General features: G+C 39.5%; 1 protein-coding gene across 1 annotated transcript in view; it reads right to left on the minus strand.

Moving 5' to 3' along the window:
* The window catches only part of EIF3H (eukaryotic translation initiation factor 3 subunit H), an 88,889-nt gene extending 65,660 nt beyond the window's left edge, over positions 1-23,229 (minus strand). The window contains exons 1-2 of the mRNA XM_027903471.1: positions 23,084-23,229; positions 3,700-3,856 (exon numbers count right to left, since the gene is read on the minus strand). Of these exons, the coding sequence (XP_027759272.1) occupies positions 3,700-3,856; positions 23,084-23,203 (277 nt within the window). The 5' untranslated portion in view covers positions 23,204-23,229. The remainder of the gene's footprint in view (positions 1-3,699; positions 3,857-23,083) is intronic.
* Positions 23,230-23,264: the final 35 nt, after the last annotated feature.

Here is a 23,264-nt window from a genome sequence, read left to right on the forward strand (position 1 = left end):
GGAGGAAAGAAGCAGGGAGTACAGCAAAAGGGTTTGTACGTGAAGATCACTGAAAGTATTTCCATAAAATTAAAGATTTGTGTCTTGAAAAATAAATTCAATGCCTAAGAGCATTCAAGTGCACCAGCAATAAGGAAGCACAATTATCTGAAAAGCAAATGCCTAAAGGTCCAGAGTGCAGCCCCAAAATAACAAACATTCGCACTGAAGCATCTTATGCTGAAGACTCAACAACATACCCCGTTTGTGCAATTTTTCTCCACTAGCTCACAAATCATCAACTACACTTCACTTACAGATTTCTAACAGAGAGCTGGGTTGAGCCTTCCCATTCCCTGTAAAAATCTCATGCTGCAGCAGGCCATCCTAAGTGTTTAAGACTTCCCTGACAGGAAAATCTTACCCAAAAAATTACACTTTGTAAAAGAATCATAGGAAGACAACACTGCAGGAGAAACTTTCTAAGATGAAAAACACCTGTGGATTCATTAATGGCGGACAGCCCTCCCAGATTTGTAGTAAGAATTACTTGAGGTGAAAAAAGCCTTTCATGTTTTCTACGGTTTCCAGAAATAGTCCCATTTAAGCTGCACTAAAAAATGTTCTTGCACTGAAGGAACAAGTTTGAGTACTTTTTTTTTAAATAAATTTAAATTTTGACAGAATTCTGTAACAGCAAATAGTCAAAATTTGATGTTATCTCAGGCATTAGCAGCAAGGGACAAAATGGCACCCTAACAAAAGCATAACTAAGCATATCTGAAGAAATGGTTGTTGACAGCAAGTTAGAACTACATCTTTATCAAACTGGTTCATAATGTTATGTATACCTATTTCAAGTTCAATTTAAGGATACTTTCTCAGCACCCTCAAAAATGTGTTTTGTATTAGATTTGCACAGTTTAAAAGAGGGAAACATTAACTTAAATGTGTCTTGCCAATTACCCAACAGTTTGTTTGCTCAGATATAACCCTCTTGTACAAAAGCTCAACTCTCTTAACAACGATCACTTCCAGACAAGACAAATGAGTATTTTTCAGGTGACCTGTTCCTATAGCTCTTGCAAAATTACATAGAAGAAATTATTTTGGGGATTTATTCATTCAATTCTCAGCATAGCAGATTAGAAGTTCCCCAACAGATAACCACTCCGTGTTTCCTCCCCTCAGAAGGGCAGCTGGAGTAGTGTGGTTCCCTCAGTCAGTGCAACAGCTCAGTCTCAACATAAGATCAAGCATGGCAGAACTCTGCTAAAAAATGCTTTCTGCATGACCAGAAATTTGGAATTTCCACAGGATTGTTCCTATTTCAGAATGTTAGACAAGGGGGGGAAAAAAAGTAACAAAAATATACACTAAGGCAGAAGAAAAGACAATACAACACTCTACTAACAGAAGAGCACATCAGGTATTATTCTGTGTGACAGCAGTGCTGAAGTGCCAAGGCCCTTATATTTTCCCTCCATATCTCTGGGCCTGACTTTGTGCAAATACATAAAGCCAGTTATGATACTGATGTAACATGCAAGTCTTAGGGGAAAGAAGGCGCCCTATTTGGTTCAGTTTCTAGTGTCCTGAATTTTAAGGTTCTGGCACATAACAAGAGATTTCTGTGAATTATCTGCATCTAGAAGAAAAAAAGAATCATTTGAAAATCTGGCAGGATGCTTGCATAGGGAAACACAGCTCGAGGGAAAACAAACAAGGAGTATTTATAAAACATTATTGTTTTTCACATTGGCAAGACAGAAGACAACTCTGAGAAGCCTAAAAAGATACTGAACGCTCAAGCTGGCAACCTCAAGAGACATTTTGTTCGGGTTTTCATCTTCCCTAGACTCTACCACATAGGTTAAAGGCCTGAACAGGCCCTAGGTGAAGGGAATGCAGAATGAACATGAGCACTGTGCATTTCCTGAACAGTTCAGTCTATTTAACTGTATTTCACTGAGAAGAACAGAGAGAGAACATCCCTGAGACCCACACAGCAGACACAAGGGAAGATGGAAACCAACAACGTCTCCTGAGGTTGGCTTACAGGGCTCAGCACAGCCAAGCTCCCCTGACCTGGCTGCAGACTCCCCCACCACTGCTGGAGGCAGCATCAGCCCCACTGCCACAGGCTCCCTTCCCACTCCGGCTGCTCTGCTTTCCGTGCCCGCAGCACGGGAACAGAAGGCTGAGCAGTGAAGGGATCCAGGTGAGGGAAGCTCCATCAGCATTGCCTTTGGACCTTACTTAATGCCAGGATTCTTGCCTACTCACTGAAAAAGGGAAAAAGAAAGACTAGTATCAAGAATAACTTCAGGCAGGAACAGTTGAACTCAGCATAGGAGCTCACAGGCTTACAGCTCAGCATGATACCCACCTTACAGTGAGAAACTGAAACTACGAAACTGTCTGAAACTGAGAAATTCATTTCTCTCCTTGCTCGCCTATCAGCTATATGGAAATAATTCAGCCATTTTCTACAGAACAAACATGAAGCATGGGATCCAATTAAGAATTTAGATTACTTTAATCCTTTGAAGAGCTCTGGAAGAGAAGGAATCTTTAAAACATCTTTTAGGCTTTAATAAAATACAGTTCTGACTCAACCACAATGTTAGTGTAGGACAATTAAGACTCCCTTTAGTTTTCCACTTTCTTTTTCTTATAGAAAACGATATAATCCCACAAAAGACGCGATAAAAGGCAGCTAAGAAACCTTACCAAGTTGCAAAGAATTCTTAATTTATTTTTTTTTAAAATAAAAACCTTTAAAGGCAGGGTCTGAGATTCTTTTGTTATAAGATAAAATATTAATTTAATAATTCCTTATCTCATTATAAGCAAGAAAAAGCAGTTTATACTTCCAGATTAACCAATCTTACTGAATTTTAAAACTCAAACTGAATTATCAAAATTAGATAGAATCAAGCTTCCAACTGCAACTGCTTTGACTATATTGCCTCTTTGGTTACTCATGAAGTTAAACTGACTCTCTCTAAGCCCTAAAAGAGAAGTTTTTCTACCAGTATCATGAAATACATACACATGCATATATGACCAAGATTACAAATGTATGCCTTCTAAGTTTACTCTGGAAATTTTATGTCATTCTGTATCAAGCCAATTACCTTGGCCTGCAGTGTCAATAACAAAACATCACTAGGACCAGCAAGGAAACACTGAGACAGATAGAAACACCAATGACACTTTCTAGCTCACTTGGAGAAGCAAAAAGACCACTCAGATTTCAAGTTAGCCAAAGCCTCTTAAACTTGGAAAGCTCTGCTCTCCAGGCTTTCAATGAGTACGTAACACATACAAATAAACCCATAGAGAGGACTCTGCACTCCAAGCAACATCCATAAATGTGTGTATGCACACATGTACACGCAGCCATTTCCACAAAAAGCTTTAAAGTCTATAGGAATTACAGACAGGAAACTAATGTACCTTCCTGTGTGGACTGTCTTACCCTAAGCAAGTGTGTCCATATAACAGAGTATTTATCACAATGACTTTCCTCATACAGACAAGCTTTAAGATGGATAATCAGGATGGCATTGCAATTATCCCATTGATACTTCAAGTCATATTAAAAAAAACTCTCTGAGTACATACAAGCTTCTGCTCACAGTAAGGGAAAAAAAACCTTTTAGTCCACACGGATTTTCTTTTTTACCTAAAGTTTTGCAAAACTGTAACCGTTACCTTCATCAAAGTCTGCATCATCTTCTGTATGCTGAGGGAAAGGGAAGCAATTGGTGATTTCAAGTCTGTCATCCACCACAAGACCCAGCAGCACTCCTTGGACCACTTCATTCCCCTGTCCTTCTTCTTGGTAATGTTTAATGATCTTTAACACAACCTAGAATACAAGACAGGAAAATCATAATATGCAATGCATTTTTTTTTCCCCAAACTACATATCTGGACTTCTAAATTTGTTGAAATGTTGCACAGATTAGAGCTGCAAACCAAGTGAGCTACCAGCTTAAACACCAGCAATTTTAATACAGGTTGAGGAATAGACAGCCATCCTAATATTGTAGGAGAATAAAAAAGACCATTAAATGAACCATCAAAATGCAGTTCTAAACCAATCTTCTGAAACACCATTCTAAAATGAAATATTGATCTTTTTTACTTTACCTTGTTGCTGTTAGCTTTTAACAGTATCTTGCAGCACCAATAAGCTCCCTTTTGAGGGAAACACTGCACAAGAAACTAACAAAAACACCTTGAGTAACTATGCAGAAACTGGTGGTTTTGTAAAAGGTGCAGACCACATCAAATTTCAGTTGCGTTAACCTTCAAAATTACACCTCACTGCAGTTTTACTTCAGATGACAGTTCAATTTATAAGTTGTGAGCTGTGTCATAGGGTATTTAAAAAAAAATCAATGATAAAACAACAAAAAGACAGACAAATTACTCATAATATTTTTAACAATGTAGCTTGCACTTCCTTCCTTTAATCTGAACTCTACAATGAATTATTCTCATGAGATGATATTGTAAATTGGAACAGTATGAACAAAACCATTCAAAATAGTCAATCATTTACTAGCAACATTTTACACTCAAATAACATTTTATGCTCAACAAGAAGAACTAGAATAAGGTAAGACACCAACCACAAACACAGACTTGAAAGAACTTATGCTTTGCCCATGTTTGTTACACGTAAGTGGGGTTTAGTTCACTAAACCCTAATCCATCCATTCATAATGCAACAGAAAATGTCTGATGATTGTTTTAATTAAGGTAATACTACCTTAATGTCTGCTGGCAAACAGACTGCTTTAACAGATTTCAGCTCAACCATCCGGGGAACAGATTTTTTATAAATATTGGTATTTAGTGAACATTCTACAGAGGAGGGGATAAGGAAGTTAAGCTCATACTTGTACATGAGAAACATATATTTGTCCCTAGCTTTCTCCCTGGTTGATCAGCAAATGCCACAATTTTTAAAACACCATTAATGTATTAAAGCACCACAATACATGTTAAATGGAAGAAAATGGAGACTAGAATAGAAATTCTTTACAAGTCCAGTGCCTTCTTTGGCTAAAATGGGAAAATAAGATCTTCATATACAGCCTGCTTGGGGCCAGGGCACGGGGGTAAGCTGAAAAGAAACACCTCTTTCCAACTAACTTGGATATAAGTATCAAATTGGACTAACACCCACTCATTCCTTGTTTATTCACAGTATCACTCACTTGTGCCTCCTCTTGCATCTAGATACACTTGCATCCACTCAATCATGGGTATACTCAATCACGAGTAGAACACACTATTTCACCCCAATACACATCCACATCTGTTACTCAAGTCTTTTGCCACCACACCTTTTTATCCAATTTGTTAAAACAGGTCTACAGACCAGAAAGACAAAAAGATACTCTGGTTATATACATCTCATTTCACAGGAAGATAGTAAGGAAATTAAGATCAGTGGGCAGCGAAGCAGAATTTAACAGTGATGAAAGCAGTACAGCAAACACCAGACTGAGATCACCTGGATGTAGAAGATGAATGTACCACAGAGCCAGCACATAAATAACATTCAACTTGTATTTAGTGTAAAGTTCAGGTTTATCATACACTTGCCATGAACTCTGTCTTCCACAGTCAAGGAATCCATAACTAACCTGCCAGATTACAGCACAGCAAGCTCTCTGCCTCCTACAAAATTATTCTCAGCATCTTTACAATCTTGAAAGCTTCACCTTTTCCAGTTTTTCTCATTTGCTGCTGAGCTCTCTATGCACACTCACTGTCCTTACTACTGGGAATACTATTTGCCTTTTTGATTTCACTTCAGGAGCATTTGTGATATGATGCCAATTTTACTGTAGCGTTTCTGATGATAATTACTCACAGAAAGCAGCCACAACTGAAACAAGCATGGGCTGTTACAGAGTATCAATGATTTTTCAAGGAGAGGAAACCAGGATTTCAAAACTCCCAAATGCTAATCAAATACCCCAATTTACAATTAAATCATTACATAAGTCTGCAGTTTTTGATCTCTAGCCTGCAGACACTATCCAGGGAGATACAGACCCCAGGGACTTAGGCCTACCTGCAACCTTGTTTTCTAACAGAGTCTGAGAAAGGGAGCAGAGAAGGTCACTAAATTTCATAAACTGGAGAATACATTAGCTACCAAAGTAATTTATAAAAAGATGCATCTGATGACACATGCTCTGAAACTCGGATTGAAAAACCTGCCATCAAAATACTACCCTAACACCAAGCAGGAAATGTGCACTGAAACTGGTGTTTCAGTACTAAAAAAAGACCTTCGGGTATAAAGTGAAACACTTCTCTAATGATAACAAGACCAGTTTCAAACACTAAAAATGTCATGGCCATTTGTTTGCTAGTCTAGATACAGCAAGAAGAGTTGACCACTATACAAACAATGCCATGACATCTGATACTTCATACTGAGTAAACCATGTATATCCCCCCAAAAAAGAGCATTAACTTGTATCTAGACATTTTGGGAGGGGGTGCGGAAATACATTATGTTTATGAAGCTCTGAAACAGAATCAGAACAGTTTTATTGGTCTGAAAACACATGTAAGAAATAATAATATACATAATGCAAGTAACAAAACCCACTGAGAAATACGATTTTTTTCAAATGACACCACACACACCAATATAACCCACCTTTCATTCAATGATGATTCCTCTTCCAAACACTATTTACAATCCCCATCCACCTATTCCTCTAATAATACATATTGCCTCTTTGTACAAAGTATAATTGTTTTTAAATACCCTTAGACCCTTCACTGCTATGCCCCTGCTACACAACATTAACAGTAACCAAATCACATTTCAACTGTTACTTTTATTTTAGTAATGCAGCTGGGCAGTCAGGAAAGGTTATGTCCTCAAGAAGAAAATATATTAAGTAACAAAACCCCCCAGATTTCTAAATTTTAATACCCCAAATATAAGTCAATAATGGCATGCAGCATGATTTAGTAAATTAACATATAAGGAATATTCAGGTACATAACAGCACTTTAGAAAATGATATACAAGTAACTCCTACATAAAACTCGAGAGTCCTCCAGCCTTGTAAATTTAGTGTTCAAAATACCAAAGCATTTTAATCACTTGGAGTAGCCACTTGTCATATTTTAATTGCCATTAATCCTTAAAAAAAAACTTGCAGTTCAGCAGTGTTCCTAATCTCCAGATCTTCAAAGCACTGCTCCAACATTAAGAATAAAGTCATATTAAAAAAAAAAAAAAAAAAAAAAAAGGCGCCATTCTGAACCTATTAAGAACATCAAAGATACATATTTTAACTGTATAAGGCCAAATTTTAACTTTGGCAACATCCCGACATCATGGTTGTTCATTTCCAAAGTTTTACCTCATTACAGAAGTACGTGTAACATGAACCCTCAACTGAAGCCTGGTGAGCATTTGGGGGTCCTGGGGAGATCCTACTGTAGGGGCACGAACATGCCAAGATGCACATTTCTGCATTTCTCTACAGGGAGACAACAGCAAATCAAAGCACTGAGGACTCATTTAGGACTGTGTTCCAGAGAGCTGAATGTCACCACATTGCAAACAGATTTCCAGTACCTGTGTCGTGTCTTACACACGCGAAATCAAACGAGAGAGCTGCTGGTAGCTCACTGGATACATGACGTGACACGCTGATGTAAAATCTTAAGTCAACTACTTAAATCTTTTTAAATGCTTAACATTTTTTGCCACCCCAGAAAGCTTTGTGGGCACAACCACTTGCACTAACTGTCAGCATCTGGGGAGAGGGTGACGAGAGAGTCTAAATAACATCATGTTATGTTTTCAAACCAAACATAACTGACATGGGCATCCATGTGGAAGGTGCCATGACATTCACATCCTCCCAGTATTTAACACCAGTGAAACTGCGATCAACATTTAGCTTGGCAAAAGGGTCTTGAAAGCTATCACTGATAATAATATCTGATATATTTTGAATAAATCCATACCACACAATGAGACTTCTCCATGAATTTTTGAAACTCAAACCACAAACGTTTACACTTAAGTGTTACAGCATGAGCAATTTTACTTAAAATTCCAGTATAAGCCAAGTTCAAGAGAGAACTGATAATGCAGTTTTGTAAATGGATCCATCTCAACTATCATTACTAACAATGACTCATGCAATTGAGTTTGACTTGAGCTAACCTCCAAGATGTCTAGAATCAACATCTACCTGATACACAAAAAATGCATATATGCCCCTTCTGGAAAGAGAGTTGAACTGCTTAGCAATTAATATCCACGTAAAGACACACCAAATTTTACATATCAAATTTTTCACTAATTTAGTGGGGCCCTCTCTCCTTCCCCAGGTCACACTACACCAAAAGCAAATCTACGACTGGTGTTGTGCTGAAACTTAAACAATTAGCTATGCAAAAGTGAAATTTAATTAAATAGTTCTGAAATCCTCACGTAAGCGTGGAATGGCTTCATTTAATAAACAAAGACTTGGAAAAAATACCAAAAAAACCAGATCTAGTGAAACATGGACCATGCTAACATTTTTTATAGTTCTAGATGAGGTTTTTACACACGACAGATAAGTGCTTATCCTATGCTGACAAAAGACAAGTTCTGGAAACTGACCAAGCAAAAACTTGCCTTGAGCTGATCTGTCTCCTGGCTACAGCACCACTTGATAAGACAGTAACAGAAAGACTCAACTTTCCTGCCAGGAGTAAAGGAACTCCGAAGTAAATTAAAGATACCATTGCAACGATTAAGGGTAAGAAAACATATGTCTAATACACATAACACTCTCCTCCAGATGATTAAGGAGACAGATGTTTACAGACACTCCACAGAAACGGGTTCTAGAAAGCATTGTGACAGATAACACGTGAAAAGCACAAAATCAACAGGTCGATACCCTGGTCTCATAGGTGTTGGATATGAACAAGAATAAAGCCATGGTATGAGGTCAACACCAACCTGAATGGTGCAGCTGAAAGACCTGAAGGACAGGATTCCATCCAGAGGGGCCTGGACAAACTCGAGAAGGGGGCTCATGGGAACCTTATGAGGTTTAACAAAACCAGGTTCAAGGTGCTGCACCCGGGTCAGGGCAACCCCCGGTATAAAAACAGGCTGGGGATGAACAGATTGAGAGCAGCTCTGCCGAGCAGGCCGTGGGGGTGCTGGTGGATGAGAGGTTGGACATGAGCAGGCAAGGTGCACTCACAGCCCAGAAAGCCAATCATGTCCTGGGCTGCATCCAAAGCAGCGTGGGCAGCAGAGCGAGGGAGAGGATTCTGCCCCTCTACTCCCCTGTCGTGATTCCCCACCTGCAGTACTGTATCCAGGCCCAGAGTCCCAGCACAAGAGGGACACAGACCTGTTAGAGCAAGTCCAAATGAGGGTCACCATGTGACTAGATGGATGGAGCACCTCTCCTGTGAGGAAAGGCTGAGAGAACCGGGTTTGTTCAGCCTGGAAAAAGAGACACATTAAAGTTGGAGAGGGACCTTTTACAAGAGCATGTAGTGACAGAACAAGAGGAAATGGCTTCAAACTGACAGAAGAGTAGGTCTAGATTAGATATAAGGAAAAATTCTTATTAGAATTCTGATTAGATACAAGAAAAAACACTGTGAGAGCAGTGAGGCACTGGAACATGTTGGCCAGAGATGCTGTGGATGCCCCATCCCTGGAGGGTCAGTGCCAGGTTGGACAGGGCTCTGAGTAACCTGGTCTAGTAAAAGGTGTCCCTGCCCACAGCAGAGGGGTTGAAACTAGATGATCCTTGAGGTCCCTTCCAACCCAAACCATTCTATGAAACTGAAGATTAGAGGTGAAACTTATTTTACATGTTATAGTAATCTTGAGAAATTTGACAATCTCCACTGACAAACACCAAATTCACCTAAATGCATATTATAGTTCATCTGCTTTAAATTTTTCTAGATTCTCTTTTTCAACAGTGCTGCATTTTTGACCATTCCTGACATGGCAGAGGTCTAAACATTTATTCTTTTCCTCTTCATGTTTATTTTATAATAAAAGCTCTTAAAACCATTGGAAAAATTTTATTTCAGGAGAAGTGAAAAAAGAAAAAAAAAACTAAAAAAAAAATACTGTTTTCCATTAAGACCTTCAACATCTTAAAGTAATTGTTTTGCCAGATATCTTCAGTCCTAACTACGATTGGTGGCCAAAAAAAAAGGTATTTTAATTCCCTGAAAATAATCAGAAAGATACTTAATCTGAACATCCTGTCCAAAAATTTAAGGCCAAAAGGACAAGACTGAGTAGACTTGAAAAGCAAGGTAACTTCAGAAAAATGAACAGCAACTTCAGAAATAACAAGCCTTAGCCCTCACTGTTCTGTCTAGCAAGCATAACAGCCATCTTTTGGACAGAAGGCCTCGAACGCCCAACAATATTTTACCTTTATCTTGACTTGCTAGAGCCTAAACACCAACATTTATAAAGCCTTTGAAAATACAGTTCTTGGAACAGTAAGCTCATATTTTATGTCACTCAACAGCTAATTCAACGCCAGATGTTAAAATCTTATTTCTGAACTTGACAGAAATTTGGGGATTAAAAACAGTAATTATATAGGAGGTATAACAGAATCACTTGTGCTGTTTCATACCATCTCCAGCGGTGCAAGTATCAAAATCTCCTCTTGGCACAAGTGGAAGTTTCTCAGAGCTGAGCCTAAATTCACCAACTATGAACAATGCATAGTGATCTGAGGTGGTTCTTGAGCAGAGGTTGCTATATGTATTTTCATACTGAAATTATAAATTATAGGAGTGGAGTCTGTTGATTTCGTCTCATGTAGGTCCTCAGTGCCAAATGATTTTGGAAATTCATGTTAAATTGAATGGAAAATAGTCCATCTTGAGTAGGAAGCATATGAGAAGCATTCAAAGCTTTTTGTTCCCTGGGTGACTTATTACATCACTTGGTATAATAGCACCTGCTTAGTTTGTAAACCTCAACATTTCAGATGACTTAACTACAAAATTGAACATCAGTAACCTTGCTGCTCCACAACATGCAGGAGGCTGAAGAAAACTACTGAAATCAGATTATTGATTTAACAAATATTTTCTGCCTTCTACTTTTTGTTTTAGGAATCATTTCAGTCTGTAATTATAGGAATCCAGACGGTTTTCCATATTACCTCTTGCTTATAACCAACTCACACTAACTAGCCATCTAACACTTTCCTATGGTGTTTAGTTGGGTTTTTTCCCAATAGGACAAACCAGGTTATAATATCCACACATAGCCTTAAGCCAGATATAACACACCTTGCCACTTTATCTCAGTAAGCAGCTGATTCAAAGCACAATTCTAAGTCAGTGACAGACCAAGAAGCATTTCATCACTTCTTCCTGAACATTAACTGCTTATATGCACTTAAGTCTGGGGCATGGCTGGAAAAACTGAACCTTGCTTACCCCAAAGCTCAGTCTAGAAAAAGTAGATATTCAGTTCACTTTCCGCTTCCTGTAATTCTCTTGCACAAATTCTGTGCTCAGCAGCACATTCAATGCAAACTGAATGCAAAGCTTCAACCACCAACAGGAAAAGCCCCACAGAAAATACCCACTCCTTCAGTTGCTTTCTCTCTCTTTTGAAAAACAACTACTTCCAAACTGCTGTGATTCAAGAGTTCCAGAATTTCCCTTAAGCAAGAGGGAAACCCACCTATGAGGATGCAGAGGGCCTTCCTCTACATCCATACAGCCTCCCTGCCCCTTTCAACAGTTCCAGGCCTCCAACAAAGGTAGTCATTCTCACAGTGCAAATCCAGATTCGCTACAGACACTGTCAAGTGACAGACAGAGACACTATTTACTGGAAGCACACTCAGGTGCTGTACACGTGGGTTAGCTGCTCACTCCTTCTGTTACTAAAGTCACAGATATTAAAAAAAAAACCAAACAAAAAAAACCAAAACAGCCTATAAAAAGCCTATAAAAAAAAAGCTACTCCAAATTATAAAAATCACTGATTTCATATAAAATCAGACACAGAACAAGAAACAAACCATTTCTTAATACCTAAAAGTAAAATTGGTAAATATCTTATTTAAAATATAAAATGGAAAGGACCAACTAACAGGTAGGTGGGATTCAGCCTGAAGAACTGAAACAGTACAGACACCGAGCCTGTTTCTGTACAACATTAGAAGGGAGATTATTAGGCTTTGGTTAGAGGTATGTTGGTTTTTCATAGGCTGTGTTTTTCCCTGACTCTGCCAGGAACCTGCATTCATCAGCTAATGTCTTGTAGGTACCATGAAACATCTGCTTAAGTCATTTATTTACCCATGTCCAAGTGAGCTGCTTGTTCTTGCAAAGGGAGGAAGTTAAACACAAACGGCAGTACATCAAAGGAAAAACTAATTAAACTGTGGAGAAAAGCAAAGTTTATTAAATCATACGAAAATACTGAACATTTATCAAGGTGTGTTTTATCAAATAGACCCCAATCTCTTCCTGATTTTTGTCCCACTATATTTTGGGGTTCTTTTATACTTCACAGCAGTTCTGGTTAACAGCCATCCCCATGGTTAATCACAAGCCATTAGTCCACTTAAATACTGCCTCAGTGCAAGTAAAAATGCACCATTACACTTGTGTATTTAAATTCTCCATTGCTGTGTTCACACACTGGTATAATGTATTTCTCTGCAATACAAAGTTTCATAACACATTTCACAGTACGTGCATTCATGCACATTCCCATGGAAACCATCAGGGCCACAGGCACTGCAGAATCACTTCCTTGTAGAAACATTTCTGTAAGGCAGCCCCAGGACCTCAATCCTGCAGTGGCAGGGCATTAGATGTTATTAGCACACTGTCAGGAGGCAGTGATAGGGTTGTAATAATATTAACATCCAAAATTCTGCTGGTTACAAGTGGGATGGAGCATTTCCCCAGGACTACTTAGTATATTATTTCTCCTATTTCCCAAATCTCACCGAACTCAAATCTTTTGAAAACACTCCAGGCAATTTTTGTAAATTGCCAATACAATTTATATTTATTATTTTTAATGAATTCAATACCTAACCATCATTTCAAGAATGAAAGCTGATGAATACACTCCTTCAGAGCACAACATATGGAAACTATACAGAAGCAGTAGAGGCAGGCACAGTTTCAACATTTTCTGCTTGAAACACCAGAGCCCTGCGCTCACACTTCACCGTACAGTCGAGACATATGTTCTGTCTATTAGTGAATCACCGCCCTTCAACCATTCACAGTGCTCACTGAGCTGGGAGAGTATTTGCAAGAACAAGGTTTTCTCTTCAGCATCAACTTCTAGCAGCTTCCTATAAAAAGATTTGTAGATGACAGCCAAAAGCAGCAGTAGCAACTTCATTTAGCAGCCTATTCTTTAATCAGATTGTGCCAGACTGTTACCATTTTGAAGCTAAAAACTGTAAGATAGTTACCCTTACCTATTTGACCATCAAAAATTAGTAAAATAGGGCAGATCTAGACGGGGAGCAAGGAGTGGGGGCTTATCTGAGACTACTGATCTTCTTCAAAAACCATACCCTGCACAACAAAACCAGAATATATATAATATGCTATTTAAGGGTGTGTCTTTAAAGCGTGACTTCCATATGCATTCAACAGATGCTTCCAAGTAACCAGTAAAATCCCTACCGGACACGACTTCCATGTCATTTTAATAATTTAAAACCTTTTACACAACAATTTTTTCCACATTGAAGCACTCAGCCTTTTTGGCAAACACTTGGTTATGTGCTAAGGCAATAGAGACAGATCATCCCAGTAAAAGTCAGCGCAGTCCAGAGAACCAAGCCTGGACAGAGTCTCAGTTTTCCTGAGAAAAAAGTGTAAAATTGAGAAAAAAACCCCACACACCAAACATGAACATCAGTGATTGCTGGTAAGTTTCAGCTTCCAAATCTTTCAAACAGAGATCTGACACATGAAAATCCCTTCCAGAAGAGTTCCAGTTCTAATAGCAGCTACCGTGACAGTGAGAATAAAAACAACCATTCTAATTTTATCACTGAGAAAGCCAATGGAGAAGGCAGCGTAGCTTTCAAATTGTTCCCAAGGAGCGATGACAGCTGCAATAAATACCCTATGTGTCATCTAAAGTTTAAAAAGATCTAAAACAGTTTTTTCTTTTTGCATTGATAATAATGTAATAATAAAAAAAAAAAAAACACTGAGTCCTAAGTGCTCAAAACTCAACCCTATATCAATGAAGGCTTTTGTCAGAATTCTTCCTCAAGTACACATAAAAAACCCCAAATATTGGCAAGTGATTTGCACCTCCAAGATTCTAAACACCAAAGAACACTTGCCTAACAGGAAGAGCTACGCACAGTGCTTACTGCACAGATATGGGCTCCATGGAACAGGAATGACACCCAGCAAACAGACTGCAAAGCAGGATACAAAGTGTGAACAGAAAAAAGGCAAAGACTGACAAGTCTCATACGCTCAAAGCAACATCCTAGCACTCATTTTCCAGAAAACCTCCAAATATTTATAAAAGAGAATTAGCCTGTCATTGCATGCATTTAGCAAAATTCAGGTGCATCATCAAATTCCAGTCCAAAGAGTAGATAAGTCTTTATATTAACTTTAAAATTTGATTAAGCCAAAAGAAATTAATAAAATGCTTATCTGAATTAAATGTTCATATACAAGTCATTCAAAAAGATTTCTACATTTATGCCTAAGTAACCTTGTGAGGTTACTTTGTAATGTCAGCACATTACAAAAGACATTATCAAACTTACGTTCCATTGTCATGATTTTAGATTACTGAATAGTTTTAAAAATACTAACGAGAGTATTTATTATACAAGCCTGATTTTTGTTTTTTCACTTAGTATACTAACAACATATTTACTTTTCATTAAACTGATGCCATTCTGTTAAGTGGTAACTCAATCAAACTGCTGAGCACTGTTGCAAAGCTGGTATCACAACTCTGCAATCTTAATGCTGCCAGAAGACTAAAAATAATATGAAAGAACAGTCAAAGCTGTACCATCATCGAGAACATATTTTGAGCTTGTGTGTAAATACGGAAAAACAACACACAAAGGAACCATATCCAAAAATATCCAATTTCAAATAAAATATCCCAAAACAAGAGGCTTGCTCCTCTTCCTACAAGGTCTTTCATAAGGTCTGTAAGGTTTAATTAAAAGGTGGAAGAAAAAATCCTAAGATGGAATAGGGTATAGAAGCTGTTCACTTCATACACACCACCAAGGGCCTTTCAGTATCTGTACCTGCTGATTTTCTCCCTGTGGCCTCCTGTACCACATACACTTCCCTCAACTACGCTACGCTGTACATCAGCTGCAAAGGTCTAATTCTCTCACAATAAACTGAAAACCAAAGGAGAACATTTAACAAGGTTTCAGTGTGCAAGAGGACATAATTCACTGCCTCAGCAACAAAGCCCGCACTTGTCACCTCCCCACTCATAGAGTCAAATTTAACACCTATATAGGACACAAAGGTAATGCTTATTACCTGCTGTGTTTCAGATATAATATTTTCATCACTAAAATGTAGGAAGTTATTTGAAACATATTTGTTAGACATACTCTTTTCCTTGGTATTAACACAACCAAACAGAAATCACAAGGGCACAATTTACTGTTTTCACAGAAGTTGTACATGCACAATTACCACAAAAGAGACCAGCCTGATATGCACATGAGAGGAACAAAACATAACGAGAAGTTTAACTCTTAACGACAGCACTGTAGAGGGCAACACATTATTTCTCCTCGCACTGAGCAAAAAAAGAAAAGCCTGTTATTCGAAATAAGATTTTCCCCTTTAAAGTCTTGAAGTGTAACACTGTTCAATACATTTAAGCCACCTCCACATTTAGATTAACTCCTTTTGTCAGCACACCAGCTTCACGGTATGAAGCGATACCAGATGTTCTGGTTTTAAATGCCTCACTTGAGTACATTTACCATGACACTTATGAGATGCTGAGTGCACCACTGCACTCTTACAAATCATATAAAGTTTGTGCTCTGTTAGCAAGTATACCTGCTATCCCCTGACAAAATCTGCATCCTCACACCACCACAATGTGAGTACTTTACCCACTGCAGTTTAAGAAATCTTCACTAAGCCTGAAAAGTGTTACATTCCAAAGAAGTTCTTGCCCTTTCAACTTACCAGCACACAATAATGCTTTCTCTTCTGAATTTAAGCACAGATTATATGTCAGAAGTTCCCCTCTGGGTTAGACTCATGCAACTCATTGAACATGAAGATTAATAGCATATAAAACAAAGCACCTCTGTCTTCTCTATGCTTCAAGGTATCCATGAACACATCAAGCCAGTATTCAGTTCACACACTAACTCTCAGAGCCAGCATAATCTGATCTAATTTTTTAGGGAAACAGGTCAAGGAAAAGTCAACTAGATTAAACTTCAACTTAAAATTCCATTTTAACTCCTTTGGAGGACACACAAGACACAGTACAGCCTGAAGGACATTATATCCTAAAATCCTATTCTACAGCTCTGCAATGTCAAGAAAGTGTTCAGAGAACAGCAGGCAGAACACAGTCTGTGCATTCTTCAAAAAGGGTAAAGGAGAAGGGGAAAAAAAAAAAAAAAAAACACCACAAGAAATGCTAGGAAAGGCAAAATATTTACAATTTAAGAAATGTCAAGAGATTTTTAGCCAGTTCGATACAGGCTTCACTGGTACTAAAAATTACTCAAATACTATGGATATTGATTGCTTCCGTTCTTTAAGTGTCAAAAGTTGTAATTTTAAAAAATGCTTAAGCAAACATTTGCAAGACGAGCCTCAAAAACTGATTTTCAGCAACCATGGTATCTTACTTCATTTACTATGATCAAACATACCACCCTAAAGGGCTCCTCACCCAAGGAGCTAACTAGGCTTTCCCTATCCCTAGCTGGGAATATAGCCCAGTCTGTCCTACATCTTTAGGGAAAAAATGGCTCATAATAAGAAAACAAGGCACAAGCAACTTAAATACCAAAATTACAAGTAGAGTAACTATTGAAAAAGAAGTTAATAATGATGTTAGGGTGTTTTTAAAAAGGTAGACTAACACATTCTTACCTATACTTTTATAAATAAATAAATAAACAAACCCTCTACATACCTCATACAGGTAAGAATACAAAGCACTGGACACACTACACCATCACCAAACCAGGGATGATGCAATGAAGCTTAAAGTAACAATCTTTCATTAAATCAGTCATATCTGACACAAGAGAAATATGTGCACTACAGCCATGCTGGCGCTGGAGGAACACAAATGCAGATAAGGCCTACAACTTCTAACCATCGCCTTGAGATATTATTGTTTTAGCCAAAGTATGTTTGCATTTAATATAAATAAACTTATGAAGGTATTTTAACTTAAACTCTATACAAAATTTAAGGACACCTAAGAATATATTCAAATACAGAATTAGGTAGCTGGAACAAATACCACCTGGCATTACAAGATCATCTTGAGTATTAACATAGAATCATAGAACAGCTGGGGTTGGAAAGGACCTTAAAGATCATCTTGTTCCAACTCCTCTGCTGTGAACAGGGACACCTCTCACTGGACCAGGCTGCTCAGAGCTCCATCCAGCATGGCTTGGAACATTTCCAGGGATGGGGCAGCCACAACTTCTCTGGCCTCCAACCCACATCTCAGGGTTTGATGGCCTAAAGATTCAGGTATCCCTCACCCACTGTTACCCATGAAGGCTTCTGTTGGAAGCTCTAGCAATGCCCATTAACTACAGAATGGCAATTTGTTACCAGCATTAAGGTTTTCCACATTAGCAGTTATGAAGATAAAGGAATAGAAATCTATAGTCATTTTGAGAAGCCTATGTAACTTTAGCTACTTCCTACACCAGGTTAAAATTTTGTGCAATGGACATAAGTGTAAAAAGAAATCGTATGTAGCGGTTTAATAAAAAAGGAACCATCATTCCCATTAATGAAATTATAAAAACAATGCACATATAAATGCTTTAGCATAAATACCATGAAATTAAGGGTCCAGTTATATTATTATGCGTGTCAGCCAATACTGTTCTCCAAAAGCACTACTGGATGTCATTTTTTATAATGTAAACATAAATGCAAAGTTAGGATTTAAAAAAAAATCATATTAGTGCTTAAGAATTTAGTTGGATGAGAAATTATTTCATTTACTTTTACCTTCCTTCCCAGAATAACCTCATGCAGATTTGCAGAGAATTAAACACCTTTCTAGTAACAACATAATGTCTTAGGACTACTCTGAAGGCAAATGTGATTATTAAAAACCACTTATTTGGCCAAGTAGCCAACACACTCACCCTGCTAAAAGATTCCCATCTCCCATCCCACAGCTGTTATTTTCCCATAAGAAAGTTTCCATATATTCATTATCTACATACTAGCAGTCAGACACAACCCACAGTTCACCACATGGATTAGTGGTGTTTTTGGATATTAGTTCAATTTCTGAGTTAGAGAGGCTTTCATGCTCATCTAGTAAAAATGTTATTTACCCTGCCTGATCTTATATCAGTTCACCATCTTACGATACACCAGTTCATCTCTGATACACCAGTTCATCTCTGCCCTCATAGTTTTCTATCTTGCCTGATATCCCTACTAAAATTGTGAGAACTACAGAAATATGCCAAGGAGGCCGTCGGTAAGTGCAATTTTAGACAGTGCGTAGGGGTAGAAGTTACACTAAAAAAACATTCTAGAAAAGTCTCCAAGTTTTGGTGGAAATTCAGAATCTTCAGTTAACCTGAAAATTTCCTTCCATTCAGAGCAGTAATTATTTCTTATATTCTAAAATTCATCATCTTACAGTTTGAATATATTGCACCTTACTGAAAGAAAAGAATATAAGGTCAGTGAACCAAATCTGAATAATTTCAGCAGTTGAATTACTACAAAACACAGTTCACACTAAAGAATTTCTAGAATACAATAAACCAGAGTCCAGCAACACCTCTTGCACATTAAAAGGGTAAGCAAATTACGGTACTGCTTTACATATATTTCAGACAACATGTTATAATCACAGAAGCACAGAATTTTTAAGGTTGGAAAAGACATCTAAGATGACTAAGTCCAACTGCCACCACAGCACCACCACCATGTTCACCATTAAACCTTGTTCCTAAATGCTACCCCTACACATTTTTTGAGCACTTTGAGAGATGGAAATTCCACCACTTCCCTGGGCAGCCTGTTCCAATGCTTAACCACCCTTTCAGGGAAAAAAATTTTCCTGATGTCCAACACGACCGTTCCCTGGCACAACTTGAGGCCATTTCCTCTTTTCCTAACATCTGCTGTCTGAGACAAGAGACTGAACCCTACCTGGCTACAGCCTCCTTTCAAGTACCTGTAGAGAGGGATGAGGTCTCTCCTCAGCTTCCTTTTCTCCAGGCTGAACACTCCAAGATCCCTCAGCTGTTCCTCATAAGATTTGTGCTCCAGACCCTTCACCAGCTCTGTTGCCCTTCTCTGGTCACACTCCAGCCTCTCAATGTCCTTCTTGTAGTGAGAGGCCTAGAACTGCACACTGAATTTGAGGTGTGGCCTCACCAGTGCCAAGTACAAGGGGATGGTCACTGCCCAGGTCCTGCTTCTGTTTCTGATACAAGCCAGGATGCCATTGGCCTTCTCAGCCACCTGGGCACATGCAGGCTCATGTTCACTGGCTGTCAACCAGAACTCCCAGCTCCTTTTCCTCTGAGCAGCTTTCCAGGCACTCTTTCCCAAGCCTGTTCACTACTTTGATCACAGGCTTTCTTTGGGCCACTTGAGTGGAGAAAACACGACAGACTCTCCATTCAAATTTGTACAACAGAAAGCAAAGGCAACAAGATGTAATGTAGTGCACCCATCATCTGATCTTTTTGTCAGCATGGCCAAAAATGAATACATGAAATCTTACATCTCATCTGAAAGAAAAAGCACATTGCAAATATGATCTTCTGGAGGGTTTTCACTCTGCACTTTTTAATTCCTTAGAAAGTCTAGACCACCTACACTGCAACCTGTTTTCACTGTAAGTTTATTCATTAAGCACACAATTTTTCTGATGCACTGCTCTATCAACCAAAGCTCCATATAAAGAAACTAAACACATAGGATACTTTGTTGAACAAACACAAGCTGAATTAGCCCAATTGCTTCATGATGGCACGAGTCAGTGATGTAGTAGGACCTTCCACAATATGCAACCAAATGCATGTTATCCCTTAGAGCTGCACATATTCTTATATACACTACACTTCCTTACTCATTAGGGATGAGTTAAACACAGTGATCTCCAGAACAAGCACAGGCTCCCACTACTAATTTTTATTACTAAATACACCCAAAGCAGATCACAATATTCCTTAAAAGGAACAGTAGAGATCTTTCTGCTTATTGTGGTTCAAACCACAAGACACGTTCAAGTTAATCATTCAGAAGATAATCAGTTCCAAAAAGGGAGGACATCAAACATGGCTTTTTTAACAACCTCAGTGGCTCTGGACCCACACACAATCAGTGTTTTTTCCTGTGCTGTAAAAGCAGCTGGGTAGAGTCCATTTCCTTTGATGTTGTGGTCATTCCTGCACTCCTACACTGGATGAAAAACAACACCCACTTTTGCTTACTGTGCCTTACAAAAGGCATTCCTTATTCAAAACTGCCAATATAACTGTATGCACAGATAATTCCTGTCTGCTATACATTTCTCAAAAATTAATCAGAAAACAATACAATGTTCTAGGTATCAAAACCAAAATAAATTACTCTAATAGCACTAGTATTTCAAGAAGTTACATGAGTTTAGCCTATCTTACTAGTCAGGATTTCATTGTTTGTTTTTACTCTTGATATGGGGGCACTTCTAAATGGATTATTTTGTTACCTGAAAAGCTGCACTTGATCTAAATCCAAATTACACCATATGTGATGAAATAAGAAATTAAGTAGATCAGAATAAGAAGTTAACTCTGGGATGTCGTACTGTACCAAATTTAAGAAGGAGACCCAAAAGCAGGTATTGCTGCATCACTATGTGCTATGTCTTAAGGTAACATCCTTCACTACAAACACTGGAGATTTTATACTTTATTATTCCTCTGAAATAATAAGCTTTTTAAACATACTTTCACATTCTCACACACAGAGAAGACTGATGCATCTTCTATTTTGCATGCACAGACCCAAAAGCAACATACCTACCAGGCCTTTGCTTTCCAAGAAGCCCCAATTGAAAGATTAATTGTGCCACTGCCAAGAGATGAGGCACCAGTGAAGAGAAGATCCCTAACTTCCCTGATGCCCTCCAGAAGTCAATCCCAGCCTCACCACGTAATCACCTCAAAGTGGCTGATGAAGTCTTGTTGCTTTGTGAGAGCACAGTGGAATACTAGGAACATTTGAGCAGAATTTCAGTGAGATACTTGAAGGACTTGCAACAGAAGCCCCTTTGTTTACAAAGCAAGCAAATTTATGCCAGCATGTCTCTCCCTCACAGGTGTCACGGAAGGTTATGAACCATGCTGTCAGTGTCCTGAGAACACTGTGTGTAAGACACATCTCCAGCAGGTGGGAAGGTGAAAGCTTCCAACTCTCCCTGTAAGACTCCATGTGAGAGGCACCGCTGAGCTGCACAAGGAAAAGGGCGAAAAAAAAGCATGAAACAGAAAGTACTCAAAGGCATTGCTGAACTGTAAGGAGACCATCAGGGCCATTCACAGTCGATCTGAGCCAACAGCAGCCCACAAAGCAGATTATACATCTGATAGAAAACAGTTTTTAAACACCTGTTCTCTTTATTTCATTAAAGCAGGAGCAAAATAAATCAAATTTAACAGCTGTTATCAAAGTCCAAAACTGATAAAACAGCTTTTACACCCACAGAAATGGAATTAAGGCTACAACCTGTATCCTAATCTTAACTATTCCCTTTTTCACTGTTCTCTTAAACTTGCTAATAAACAGCTACACACCCACACTGTCTGTCTGGCACCAGCTGAGCAGGAGCAGTTTGACATCCACTACTGGATTTTTAGGGCATTTCAGAGTCAGTTCTCACCACTCTTTGAAAATGCTCCATGCACCAAAGCCACGGACACACAAACAGCTGGACAGGACAGTGCAGAAAACTGCAGTTCAAGTTTTCTCTTTCACAAGACCTACTATACACAAATACGCTATTCTCCCTCTTCCCAGATATTTATTCCACTGTGTAACTACAGGACAAGGACTGAGGACTTTCAGTAATGCCAAGTAGGCTCCAAAGCTTTCCTCAAAACTATGATAATCCTTCTTACGACCAGGACCCCAATCCTCTCCTTCCTGCTTCAGCTGCACAGTGTTCTGCTGACATTTGGCAAAGACAGTGAAGTAATAAATGGTGCTTCTACCCTTCAGAAGTAACTTTTCTGTGTCATTAATGGTATGACCAGCTGATAACACACGAACCAACACAAAATGCAGCAGCAAAGCCAAGAATCAGCTTTAGGAGATGCTCTTCTACTCCAGGCCTGCATGGATTGCCTCTTTAGGATGGCTCCGTTCTCTGCTCCGTCCCTCCAACCCACCAAGATATTTTATTTCTCATTAAGCAAAGCTTGCCGGTGCCGCAGCCCTAGCAGGGACGGCAGAAAGCACAACAGGGAGTGCGTGGCGAGTGGGAGGGTGAAAGGTGGAACCGGCAAACGCGGGCATGGGGGCGACGGAGCTGAGGGATGAGAGAGAGCAGTTAAAGGCAATTTAATTTACTCTCTGCCCCGGCCCAGCCCTCGCTCGCACCCAGCGGGAGCCGCTCCCTGCCCTGGGACGAGCACGGGGAGCCCGGCACGGGAGGCTCCGCAGGAGGACGAAGCCGCTCCTGCCCTTCAGGCCGCGCCGGTCCCGGCACCGCCCCACGGAGCGGACCCGCCGGTGGCCCCCCGCGGCCCCCCCCCCCCCCCCCCCCCCTCCGCGGCGGCCCCGGCCCTCCGCTCACCAGCCCGTCGATCTGCACTTGCTTGACGGCCGCGTCCCCCGCGGCTGCGGCTTTGCCCTTGCCCTTGGTGGCGCCGAAGCCGCCGCCGGCAGCGCCCGGGCCCTCCTTGCGCGACGCCATCGCTGCCCGCACGGCCGGAAAGGGAAACCCGGGGAGCGGGAAGCGGCCGAACGGCCGGGGC

Source organism: Empidonax traillii, unplaced genomic scaffold (assembly GCF_003031625.1).
Source record: "Empidonax traillii isolate 1590-97213 ecotype Southwest subspecies unplaced genomic scaffold, ASM303162v1 scaffold965:size224047, whole genome shotgun sequence".
Taxonomy (NCBI): Eukaryota; Metazoa; Chordata; class Aves; order Passeriformes; family Tyrannidae; genus Empidonax; species Empidonax traillii.